At 35.3% G+C, this 14,214-nt stretch overlaps 1 protein-coding gene across 2 annotated transcripts in view; it reads left to right on the top strand.

Annotated features, from left to right (window-relative positions):
• The first annotated feature begins 10,611 nt into the window (after positions 1–10,611).
• LOC306884325 (pro-interleukin-16-like) overlaps positions 10,612–14,214 on the top strand; it is a 43,514-nt gene continuing 39,911 nt past the window's right edge. The window contains exon 1 of one of the 2 annotated variants that reach the window (XM_079440083.1): positions 10,612–10,850. In XM_079440083.1, coding sequence (XP_079296209.1) covers positions 10,838–10,850 — 13 coding nt within the window. In that variant the 5' untranslated portion in view covers positions 10,612–10,837. The remainder of the gene's footprint in view (positions 10,851–14,214) is intronic. The other variant, XM_079440082.1, reaches the window with a different exon arrangement.

The raw sequence follows: 14,214 nt of genomic DNA, 5'->3' as shown, positions 1-14,214 counted from the left end.
CTCTTATTGTGTGACATCTCAGTCATAAGATTAAACTACTTGATTTTGTTTTCCCTAGATGAGCGAAATGTCAAAATATGTGCTCAGAGCAAATTAATCTTTATATTTATCATAAATGATGCATCCTAGCATTAGAAATAAGGGGAAATCTGACATGTTTATTCAGTTTTCAAAAACTCATATGTGACATTGGACCACAAAACTCTGGAATCTGAAAATCTGGAATCTGAGGTTGCAAAAAAATCGAAATATTGCGAAAATCGCCTTTATAGTTATCCAAATGAAGCTCTTAGCAATGCATATTACTAATCAAAAATTAAGTTTTGATATATTTACGGTAGGAAATTTACAAAATATCTTCATGGAACATGATCTTTACTTAATATCCTAATGATTTTTGGCATAAAAGAAAAATCTATAATTTTGATACATACTATGTATTTTTGGCTATTGCTACAAATATACACCAGAGACTTAAGACTGGTTTTGTGGTCCAGGGCTACATATTTTAGTGAAGCATTTGATTTTGTCAAAGAATTTCAGTTTTTCTTTCATTAAACAGGTGGATAGAAGTTAAACTAATAATCCCGTTGCCTTTGAAGGGCGTTTTTACGCAGAAGCTTACTTTAATAGTTCCTGATGTGTTCCATTTGTTATCATATCCTAGATAAGCCTCCTGCTACCTTCATCCGTGTGTTTGAAGTCTGGAATGTTTATCTTTGCCGCCGCACATCCTAAGTGTAGCAGTTTATCCCACACATTTCCTGTACAGAAAACCATTGATTAGTCCATTAATGTAAGATTTCAGTGTTAAAGTGCTTTATATGTCAGGTATAAGTAAATACAACAATCTACATTAAGGTAAATCCCACTAAACGTGTCAGGAATATGCCATGTCATATTATAAACAAAAATCGAAAAGAAAGAAAATATGCCTATTTACTGTTAATTTTTATCTACTGGTATTTTTTTTTTGCAGAATTTTCATAACAGTTCATCCAAAATTCTCATTATTATGTAATTCAAAACAAAATTATTTATGTAAATTGCATTTGAAAAGCATTATTTTCATAACCTAATTACTAATTACTAAACAAAATCATGATCATTTATTACATATACAGCAATATTTTACTCAGATTTGTTTCTTGAACCTATCTACTGTTCATTTTTTTATTTTGTAATTCAAAACAAAGTTATATATGCTTTATAAAGTAAATAAAAAATGTTACTTATATAGAATTTATATAGTAAAATATAATTAAAATGATGAAATAGTAATATACAGTCATTATCTTACAATATTTTAAACTTAAACCTGATTTAAAGAGAATTGCAGGGAATTACAATAGTGAGAATTTGGGCTTTTTGTGCTTAACTGCAATAAAAACAAATATGTCATTAAAATATTTATATAAAATATAATATATTTTTTTTATTTCTGTGGTGACGTGACCATCACATGCAGTATTTTTGTGATACTAATCCTGCTAATTTGGCAGTGTATTTCACTGCCAAACCCGCTGAGCCTTCCTGTCATGCTCTTTTCATGCTGAAAAACATAAAAACTGTTGCTGCACAACAGGAAGCCAAATGACCTCTTCTATCAGGAGACGCTTCCTTCACAGCACAAAATGTCGGAGAAATAATTTCAGCCCAGGTTTCGCCCATTTCCTGCAAAAAGGAGAGAAGTGTAGGCTCTTCCCCGTCCTAATATGCAAGCGGTTCCCCTCGTGTGCTGTGAGGGTCTGTCTTCTCCCCCAGTCTCCAGTGTCCTGTTTCAGTTTCATTATTATCAGTGTAAACACCTCACCCTCAAAAGCAGGCAGACATATATGGCTGATGTGGGAGAAAGAGACGTCAGGAATGTTAACAGCTGCAATGAAATTTGACTGACATGTTTAGGGCACAAAGCAAAGTTTGTGAGCTCTGTATCTGTACAGAAAATATCATTGTTAATGTAGATATAAATGCATCCTGCACTAGATGTGAGTGGTGCTTAATAACAGTAATACACCACTTCTCAACACATGCAATGATTTGAGTTAAAGTTATCTGCTAAACGAATAAATGTAACGTTTTTTTGTGTGTGGCTGTGGCAATCTAATATAAACTCACTCCTGGACAGTTTTGTTGCTGTGAATTTTAGTCTAATCTTTAGTGTGCTATGGATTTTTTCTGGTGGCATTAACAACTTGCTACACATTTGAGACCTAATAAGATGCATGTGGTGTGAGTAGAATGATGCTGAGCTCATAATTTATGGAAAAACTTTATCAAATGGCAGAGATTGGCATTGTAGTTAACATGCTGCCTCCGTGTGAGGGGAATTTATAGTCGACACACTTTAGTTTGTTGCCCCTTTCTGTCCTACCCACTACACTCCAAACAGATTTATTTATTTGTATTCCATTGTATTGAATTACACATTTTTTTTTTTTATTAAACTATAATAAACGTGATGCAATGCATTTGTCAGTCATACATGAAACAGAAAACATTTCTGCATTTATTCAAATAGTTTATTCTTCAAATTGACAAAATAAGAGAATTCAAGTTTATAAATGACCATTAAAGACCCTGTGATGATAAAAGTATTATTATTATTGTGCTATGTAATATTGCATATTATTAAAAATGTATGTTTCATCTTTGGCTTTTCCAGCTGTGGGAATTCCCTGATATTTCCAGGACCTTTAAAGTTTACGTTTAAAGTCTAAATTTAAATATTTAATGTAAAACACACTCAGTTTATTAGTAGCTAACTATTATGGAATTATTATTATGTTTCATTTCGACTGACAAATATGCATCACATTAGATTATCAGTTTATCTTAAAACTGTGTAATACAAACAGATGGATATTTTATAAGCAATTCAAATACATTTTAAATTTAGACCTAAATATGTGTCAATTTTCCACTCATTTTGCTTAAATTGGCTTAAATCTGCCAGTTTAGAAGAGTTATAGGTTACGAATTGTAGTAGGTTAGAGGTTGAAGACTTAAGAATGAGAATTGGAGTAGACTACATCCTTGATAAAAACTTGGTTACCCATGTAGGTTGCTTTAGGTTTAGTGTGTCAAACAACAGCTGTGCTCTTGGTCAGAAGTGACGTCTCTTGGAAACCGAGGCCAAATGTCAGTGCTGTGTGATTTGATACCGATGGTATCAGATGTCCCTGCGCTCACATAAAACACACCCAGGTCATTGTGCCAACGTTTGCAAAGGGCAGGTTACGTTTCATTTTTAGCATTTCACTGAATCTGCATCGCAGTTGGCAAATAATGAAATGTTTTGCTAATAACTGCTTAAAGGTCATATCTCGAAATGTGTACACAGTGGCTTAGTAACAGACAATACCTTCTCACATGATATATACTCAATTTCCAGTTGTAATATATATATATATATATATATATATATATATATATATATATATATGTACACATACATATTATTATTTTATAATATACATTCTACATAAAATATATACAAAATATTGTATATTTTTTAATGTATATTGTATATTAATGTATATTATTATTATTATATTTCATTTTATTTTTATTATATTTGACATATAATTAAACTTTGACATTTCAGATGTGGAAATGACCATTTTGAAATTTCCCGACATTTCTAGGACCTTGTGTATCTTGATCATCAATTTATTTCCTGAATTGTCAATGCAAATGCATCTATTACTGTATATGGCACCAAAATTCCCAGGGTCATGAAAAACCTGGAAATATCAGGGAATTTAAAAGCAGTGATTTCCACCCAAGTTTAAATATGTCATCTATAAAATGATTTTAAAAGAAACCTTTCCAGTAATCATCTGGAAAGGTTGAGGAAATCCAAAAGGTGTGGGAGTGCTGTATTATTAATGTGAATGGTGTGGAGAGGATACATTGTCCTGTGCCATCTGTTAGCTTGACATCTGCCCCGAATATTCAGCGTAAAGCACCCTGAAATCATCCAGAATGCTCAGTCAACCTTTTTTCTCACCAAAAGCCGGCAAACCCTGTCCACGGCCTGTTATTGTCTCTTCTTCAGGACCAAAGGTTAGATGGGGTGGTTCCTCATTGTCCTAAAATAAAGCCGTGGCACCTGGGAGGATGACAGCAGAGAAACCTTTCCTGACATTGTCTGCATGGCGTCATTGTGTAATGAAGCCTGTGAACAAAGTTATTTCCCTGCAATGGGCCAGACGTGCTGCACGCTGCCAAATGCAGACGTCTGATTAGGTGTGTTTGCTTTTGTCAGATGATGAGTTGAGGAAATACTCAGAGGCATTGTAAAAGCACAAGAAACTGTTTGCAGCTTGAACCAGGGATTTTATCGCTAAAACTAAAACCATTTTTTAAAGAAATCATTACTTGAAATAAAATAAACATTAACTGAAATAAAATATAAAACAGTTCAACTTAGCTAATTGTCAAGGCAGCATTTCTCATTAATTTGAATATATATATATATATATATATATATATATATATATATATACATATACACACACACACACACACACATACATACATTCATATATATATATATATATATATATATATATATATATATGAGAAATCATACAAGATTTGTTTTTAATGTTTTTGACAGATGTCTCTTATGCACATAAAGGATACATTTATTTAATGAAAAATACTGCAAAAACAGTAATGTTGTGAAATATTATCATCATTTTAAATAACTGTTTTCTATTGTAATATATTTTAAAATGTAATTTATTTCTGTGATGCAAAGCTGAATTTTCAGCATCATTACTCCAGTCACACGATCCTTCAGAAATCATTCTAATATGCTGATTTGAGCACCAATAATAATTTATAACTGAGCACCAAATCATATAGAAATAAAATTAAAAATGATTAAAATACACAACAAAAAACACAACAGTATTCCTGCATGGGCCGTACGTACACACACACACACACACACACACATGCGCTCAGAGTGTTATGGCAGGTGTGAGAGGAAGTGTGAGTGTGTTTAAGTCAATCCCAAAGTCTCTGACAGATTTGAGGTCAAGACATCACACGTGATGTTTTGCTACCGGCAAGAGTTTTCACTTTTACATTTATTCATTTAGCAGATGCTTTTTCCAAGGCCAAATGAAGAATATAACAAACGATTCATCTTAAGGAGGCAATAACATGAAAAGTGCTAGCAATATAATCTTTCAAAAGACTGGGAGGGATTCAATAAATAATAAAGCATATGCTTTGTTTTTTTTTAAATGGACATTCAAAAAGCTTCAAATATTCAAAATGATGAGTATGTATATAAGTTAAGTAGAACAAGACAACATTTAGATGAAACAGGATATTGCTTTTGCTCTTTGTCTCTGTTAGAAAAATGAATGCTGAAATGTACAGAGAACTGCACAATATTTTGTTGTTGTTGTTTCTATATATAGAATCATAATTTTATATATAACAATATTTTTTATAATATTAAATATATTGGAATTACAGAATAAATAAATAAATAAATATATACATGTATAATAATACATCAAATAAATTTTCTCAGTTGATAACTTTTTTAATTTATAGTCTAGAATTTAATTTATAGCTGAATTTGTTATATTTTGTATTTATTTTCATTTTTAAATCACACACACACACACACACACGTTGGTTTTTGTGGTTTATGGGGACTCTCCCAAGGCGTAATGGTTTTTATACTGAACAAACTGTGTGTGCTATTGCCCTACACCAACCCTACACCTAAACTTAGCCCTCACAGGAGACTTTGTGCATTTTTAGATTTTCAAAAAAACACCATTTAGTATGTTTTTAAGCCTTTTGAATTACGGGGACATAGGCAGTGTCCTCATAAACCACCTTCATATTGTAATACCTCTGTCATACCCATGTCATTATACAAATTTGTGTCCTCATAAACCACATAAACATGCACACACACACACACACACACACACACACACACACACACACACACACACACACACAGTGTTATTGTGTCTTTAAAGATGTCTTATAACATATCTTATATAAACATACATATGATTTGATCATTTTAATTTTATTCTGTATATAGTTTAATGTATTATCGTATTTTTATTAAAACTGTTGTTAATGTGCCTGTCTTATATTTAAATCTAACTTTTAAATTTTGCAGTAATTTTATAGTAAACACAAATTGTGTGTGCGCGCACAGTTATTGTTTAAAAATACTACTGAACGCTGAAAGCGGTGTTGGCTGCGAGGGGGGTGTTCCTTTCGCAGGGCAGTCAGAGTACAATGTCTTCATTTTGGCTCTCGGTCTCTCTCCCTCCCCCTCTTTAAGGTGGGGCTCATTTCCTCTGACACACACACATACACACACACACACACACACACACACACACACAGCAGAAGACCATCGCGTGGTGGTTCAGTACTCTCTTTACTGTCTCTCTAGCACCACAGGATGACAGTAAGGTCAGCATGAGAATAAGAATTGACAAAAAAACTTTTAGTTAACCTTCCGAAAAGACGTTTTCATAACTTAATTAATGAAACAATATTAGTACATATATATTTTTTTAGCTGGGATAGCCTACTGCTTAATACACCACAGCATACTGTATACTGCCTACTTTTTTCCTTTTTTTTTTTTAAATATACAGGTATGTGAAAATGCATTGCATAACCAAGTGATTAGTCACATGACATTTACAGCTCAGGTGATTGGCTCTTACATGGTCCCACGAGTAAAGATGTCAAATCATGTATGTACTTCAAGACCATTCTGTGCGAATGCTAACTAACAGTGTTCTCCAGATGTTACAGACCTGCTTGGGTTGTTTGGATATTTTAGGTTATGTTTACAGAACATGTGTCTACGATGCACAGTAGACATATTACATAATGGTATTATGGTAGCATGCTATTCGGAATATAGCCAGCATGTCTGTTTAAGTGAAAGAGAATGTGGAGCATTACAGCAGATGGTCACCAGATGGCAGCAACAGACTGGAAATCCTGTACATGTGAGCTAGAGGATATATAAATAATACTGCTGTCAACCAGTAGAGGGGGACACTGTCTATCAAGCAATGAGATACAAGGATGTGAGTTTGCCTATAAAGCACTGTAATGATGGAAAGACACTTAAATCCACTCATAACAAACTTAAGCTGAATAATCACACTGTTGTTTTGTTGTTTGAAATTGTCTCATATTTGAAGAAGTTTGCATCATTGTTTATTACCTGCTTCGAAACTAACTGTATTGTAGAAAGTGCTATAGAAATAGAAAGAGGAAATTATTAATAATTAGTAGAAGTTGTAGTAATAGTAACAGTAGTCTTAAAATTAAACATTGAAATTAATGCATATGGAATATTCAAAATTATTATTATTATAAAATAGACTAAATGGGAAAAATTTACAATTTTGTAAAACAAAATTAAAGCTTAAAATGCAACAATTGTGGATTTGGCTTCATGTGTGTGTTTTTATTACATTTTTAGTTTATTTAATTGATATTATTTAATCATTTGGATGTTATTCTACTTGCAACTTTATCAGAACAGACCTGCAACCCATTTCCAAGACTTACAAAGCTGCTTTTCAGCACTCTTTTAGCACTCTGAAAAATAAAATAAAATAAAAATAGTAAAAAATGTCAAATTAAAAATTAATAAACGATTCAATGAAAAATGCTATGCAAATGGCAATTTACTAAAATATTGTGCTGTGCAATACATTAATACAGGAACTTGTTTCCACCACGTGATAAAAAATAAAAAAGGAAATTGCAACTTTTTTCTCATAATTCATACTTCAAAAAAATAAATCTGAGAGGAAAAAAATTGTGATGTATAAAAATGCCAACTTGGCATAGTGAGGAGAAATGTTGGACTTATACACTCATATCTTGTAATTCTGACTTTTCTTCTTCAATTTGCAAGTTTACATATAAACTTACAAAAAAAAAGTCAGAATTGTGAAATAAGTTGTTGCAAAAACAGGCTTCCATTTATGTATTTATATCATATATATACATATGCTGTATGCTACTGAAATGTAACATAAAATGTTTGACTTAAGAGTCGGTCTATTTGTGGAGTCCTCCCTGGACTGTGTATTTGTACAGGCATTTCTGTTTATCCAGTCAGAAATACACTGCTCTGCACACAGACTCTCCATTCAGACCAGGCTCATGTGGCTTGGGTGAATGTGAGCGTAAGTGTCTACACTGAGAAACTCTCTGTCTCTGTGCTATAGGACTGGGGTTAATTACAGTAAATTACCCCTGCAGCTCATTTAACACCAACCCAGTATGTACAGCAAAACTGCATCTACTAACTTAAACACACACTCAGACAGAGAACTCCTTCATATCTACAAACTCTCCAAATCAGGACATTGAAAGACTAAAGTGAAACCAATGCTGGATACAAACTCATAGTGTTTCTTAAAAAGACCACTAACTAAACTGATGTCGCATGAATTAAAATGATACGATTTTACTGCTAACTAGATTTGCAATCCCTGAAGGACGCTGCTTGCAAGGCAGCAAAATAAATGTGTTGAAGTATGAAGTACATTTAGGCTGTAGTCTTTGGTTTTTGGCATTATGCATTTTGTTTTCTGTCAGCTGCACACAAGAAGCAGAACAGTTGTGAGGTGAAAAGGTGCATATAAATACTTAAAATACAAAGAGACTAATCCAGTCACAATTCAGTATGCAAATACATGTAAGAAACAAGACCGATCACAAACATTACAATGATGAATGATGAATTGACTGATTTTGAATGGCTGAACATTCATTCTTTTCAAAAGTATGATTATAAAAAACAAAAATACATAAAGCTGAAAATATTAAATAAGATTAAATGGAGACAAACTGTGATCTTCCGCAAACAAGTCAGAAATTTCAATATGAACTCAAATAATTTGCATCAAATTCTTGCAAGAGCAAATGATCTGAGCTGTCATCTATGTTAATTTTACAACTCTTTACTCCCACTGTATGTCAACGACTGATTCATCTGTATTTATTTTTAAGTCTCCTGGATAATTTTAGGAACTCATATATGAGACAAACCTGATACTTAAATGAAACATGACAGAGAACTGCATTAAGGTTCCTGAGCAACCTCATGGCAATCAGATATTCCTCTGGGTGAAGTGATGCTGCTATAGTAACTGCAGCAGTGCTAGTATTTATAGCATTACTGTAAGCTGCCATCGTCGTCCTGCTCTTCTTACAGACACAATCAAATCATAAGCAGAGTTTTGCATCTTTTAGCTTGATGCTATACTAAAAGTTGGAAAAATGTACTTTTTAGCACACTGCCATTGAAAAGTTTGAGGTCGGTGACATTTTTTAAATGGTTTTAGTCTCCTTTGCTCACCAAGGCTACAATTATCTGACAAAAATTACAGTAAAAACTGAAATATTGTGAAATCTTATTACAATTCAAAATAACTGTTTTCTGTTTGAATATATTTTAAAATGTATTTTATTCCTGTGATCAAAGCTGTATTTTCAGCATCATTACTCCAGTCTTCAGTGTCACATGATCCTTCAGAAATCATTCTAATATGCTCATTTGCTTATCAATGTTGCTTTTATTATTATTATCAATGTTGCTTAATATTTTTTGTTATTTTTAGGATGTTTTGATGATTAGAAAATGTATTAAAATTAATACAAAAAATATTTATTTAAATATAATATATATATATATATATATATATATATATATATATATATATATATATATATATATATATATATATATTTTAATAAATGTCACTCTTGATCAATTTGATGCATCCTTGCTGAATTTATTTTTATTATTATTATTTTTTTTTATATTAATGACCCCAAACGTTTGAACGTGTTTTTATTGCTTATTTATAACACACTTTAAACTTATAACTATTTACAACTGATCCAAGATCCATCCAGAATATATATGTATATATTTTGGACAATGCAAATATAGATATTATGAATCTGGATGGATCTTGGGCTTTGTTGTAAGCCCAATATATATTACCCAATATATATCACTTAAATGCATATTACACAAACTTTTTTATATGCATTTAGAAAAACATTTATTGGATGATACATCATTCTTTTTCAAATTTCTGCCAAATGCTCTCTAGAATGACAGTTTCCCCTTCCCCTAATGAGTCATATGGACTACTTCTATGATCCTATTATTGCATTTTTATGGTAAATTTTGAGATCTTCATCTCCATTCATACACTGTATGTAAGTAAGCATCATGAGCAATCATCAAAACTTCTCCTTTTGTGTTCCAAAGAAGAAAGTCATGCAGGTTTAAAATAACATCAGTAAATGTTAACAGAAATGTACTTTATTATCTATTTATTCAAAATGCGACTACAATAATCTATTAGTTAAGAATACAGTGATCTCTTCTCAGTCATCTCTGGTGGCCAGCAAAAGAAAGCCTTGCGTGTTGACTAGGTGTAAGGTCCCTTACAGATGGAGAAAGTCTCTCTCCCCCTCTCTCTTTAAATGGTCAGACAGGAAGAGGGCTGTGATTTGGTGGCCGGCTCTATGAGACGCACTTGTGTTCAGCTGGCCGCTGGAAAGGGAGGGTCATCCCTTAACTCACTGGCAGCCTCTGGCACTATTCTGAGTGAGAGAGAGAGGGAGCGAGAGGGAGACATTTCGGAGCATACAGGGGGAACTTGTTCAGCGGTGGACTTTCATCATGCTGAACTGACCAGCGTCTTCCCTCTGGAATACTCTACCAAACAACTGCTAAGACGAGACTCACAACACAGGGATCATTTCTCTGCAAGACACGAAAATGCTCAACTTTGGTGAGTCTTTCATTCCTCTTCGGTGGAAACTTACATGCGACATTTAGCCACACCTGATTCAGAGAAACCGATGTTAAGACACAAACACACACAGTTCACCATGTCAGGTTAAATGGCATCAACCACACACATGCAAAGAAAATAGCATTGCATGCAATCACTGCACGCGTATCCCAGAGCTTGTGCATGTTTCATTTGATACTGTACTGAACTCCAGACGCTGATGTTTGTCATAATTAGATCGGATGGAGACAGATCCATCAACGTTGTCCCAGCTAAACCATGCAATCTGTCCAATGCATCAGTGGAAGCATAACATGTGCTGATTCATATTGCAGTTATGAGAGTAAAGTACAATTTATTACCATTATAAAAAAGTTGCATGTTGAGTCTCAGAGTAATTGAATGCAGAGTTTGCTGGGACAGCTTTTAATCATTGCATAATATGGAAATGGTTTGATTAAAAAAAGCACAGCTCGCTGGGATCTGACAAATGCTTTTGATTAAATGAGGAATTGTTTATACTTTCATAAACATTGACAGAGGTATTCCGTTAGTTTGCAAATAACAATAATTACCCTAGCAACCACCTAGTAACATCTCAGCAGCCACCATTATGTTCCATGCATTATTCAGTTGTGCTGTTGTTGATAAAAGGCTGTCTGTTCATCAGGGGGGACAGGAACAAACAAACAAACTCATTTTCTAAAGGTTTTCATTGTCATTGATTTATTTAAATGCAACTTCTGTCAAATCGTCCTGTCACTTCATCATTTCCATGGACTAGTGTTGCTTTTGGTTTATTTTTCTTTCAAAAGTCTTCAAACTAAACAGTATGACGGCTCTCAATTTCATACTGTGCCACTGAAATTACTGCTAATTATATTCTGCACACAGTTGGAAAATATTGCTGCAAATAACATAAAAATAGATGAAATGTGCCATTAAAACTTTTCCCCTACATCTTACCATTTTAGGTCAGTTTACTTTTCTTTCTTTTTTTTGACATTTTAATTAGCAAGTTTTAGTACAACATTAGGTGCTACACACTGCAAACTGGGAGGTAAATGAAATTGCATTGCTTATATCACATTAATTTTCCCATATTTCCAATGTGCCAGACCTTTTTAGCATATTTTTCACTTTTTAAAAACATGCTTGTGATGCTTGTAATGAAGAAAACATATGTTTTGTTCCAGGAGAATCAGATTAAACAATTTAAAATGTTTACAAACGTGATCGACAAAGTGAAGATGCTTGTTTCCTCATATGTTAGTTGCTTTGGATAAAAGTATCTGTTAAATGAATAGATGTATCAGCCATAGAGCTGATCTCAGTGATTGCAACACATGTTGGCAGATATATTGCTACTTTTGCTCTGGCCTAAAACAGGCAAGCACAAGGCTGATATTTCATCATGAATAACCCAGTGCAACTCAGTGATTCATCCAGCCATCCATTAAGGAAAAAGAAAAAAAAAACACCCCACAAACATACAGGCTCTGTTTTAAAACACTGTGAGCTGCCCTGCTGTCTACAGGACATACATTTGAAACACCATATACAGGCAGGAGCTCAACTCAAAATTGGTTTCAATAGAATTTGGTGTAATCTAGGGTGATTATATGTTCACCTGTTTATATGTTCACCATATAAATTGCTTAAAATATCTGGTTATCCAAATATCCAAATCCAAAATCTACAACCCAAATTCTTATTTGGTTTGTTTCCTGTCCTTGTTATATGTAATCATTAGTTAATTCTTGTCCAGCTGTGTTTGTCTCGTTATCTATGATTTACCTGTGTATTTATAGTCCTGTCTATTCAGTTGGATTTGGTCAGGTCTAGACGTTACCCCCGGTGTTTCCTGCCTGTAAGCCTTGCCTTGTCCTGCCTTGTTTTCCCCTGCCTTGATGTTGTCAGTAAAGACTATTATTTGAGTTTACATCCTCGTCTGAGTGTTCCTGTGTCCTCCTCGTGTGTGCACCGTGACAGAAGACCAGACCTTCAAACAGTAAGCGGCGCCCCTTAACCTCGTTTTGTTTGTTCGTTTTTTTCTAGTTTTTATTTTGTTCCCGTCTGTCTGTCCCCGCGGCAAGGAAGTCGCCACTCGTGATCCCACCATAGCCCACTGCAAGTCAGTGTGGGAGTTCGGCGGGATCACCGCAAGTGCCGTGAGTCCGCTGGCCGCGAGCCCTCCAGCCCGCCTATCGCGGGAGTTATCCGCCGCCGTCCGTGGGTCACCCAAGTCCGCCGTCTGTGGGGAAAGCCAACCCACCGTCGGCGGCTCCCCCAAGTCAAGCCCGCCGGATCGCCGCTGGTTCTTTGTTCCGGCCAGGAGTGCCGGTCTTGTTGTGTTGTGCCCACAGGAACGTTTTAATCATGTCATGTCGGTCGGTCTTGTCCACGGAGACTCGTCTGCGGCAGGCAGCTCTTGTAGTGTCCCTTGTCGCGGAAGTGGAGGCGGTTGCTGAGGGATGCTGTGAGGACCCCTGACTCCTTGTAATGCCCAGGAGAAGCCTCAGCTTCCGAGCTAGCCCAGGAGGGCTTCCTGTTCTTGTGGGTTGTCCTGTCCCAGTCCTGTTCCTGTCCTGTCTTGTACTGTTCAGTGTGTCTAGCCCCGGAGGGCGCCTGATACCCCCTAACTTCCCCAGGGAAATTTTGGGGGGGGGTAAACGGGATCCGGCTGTAGGGGATGGGCTGAGGGGTCCGAGGCCAAGGCCCCGAAGACCATCTGCCATGGCTTCCTGGGCTCCCAGCTCCGCCTTGGCCTCCATCTGTCTGTTCCACTCTGGAGGTCCCCGTCCTGTGTTCCTGTCCATGTCTGTCCTGAGGGGCCTCCAGAGCGCCCACCCCCCCTTCCCGGTGGAACTGTTAAGGCTCGGGACGAGCCTTTTGGGAGGGGGGAGTTATGTCAGTCCTCTGTCGTGCGTGTCATGTGTTCCTGCCTCTTGTGTTCCTTATTTGGTTTGTTTCCTGTCCTTGTTATATGTAATCATTAGTTAATTCTTGTCCAGCTGTGTTTGTCTCGTTATCTATGATTTACCTGTGTATTTATAGTCCTGTCTATTCAGTTGGATTTGGTCTGGTCTACTCGTTACCCCCGGTGTTTCCTGTCTGTAAGTCTTGCCTTGTCCTGCCTTGATGTCGTCAGTAAAGACTATTATTTGAGTTACATCCTCGTCTGCGCGTCCTTGTTCCTCCCTCGTGTGTGCACCGTGACAAACATAGAGAACATAAATGTTTAAATGGAGAATTTTTACACTTATCCACTAAATGAGCTCATTTCAAATTTGATGCTTGCTACAGGTCTAAAAAAAAGTTGGCACAGGGGCAAGAAATTTTGAAAAGATTCAGCTGGGAG

This window comes from Barbus barbus (genome assembly GCF_936440315.1).
Source record: "Barbus barbus genome assembly, chromosome: 2".
In the NCBI taxonomy this organism is placed as follows: Eukaryota; Metazoa; Chordata; class Actinopteri; order Cypriniformes; family Cyprinidae; genus Barbus; species Barbus barbus.
The sequence above is the reverse complement of the archived record's forward strand: the minus strand, read 5'-3'. Positions and strand labels throughout refer to the sequence as shown.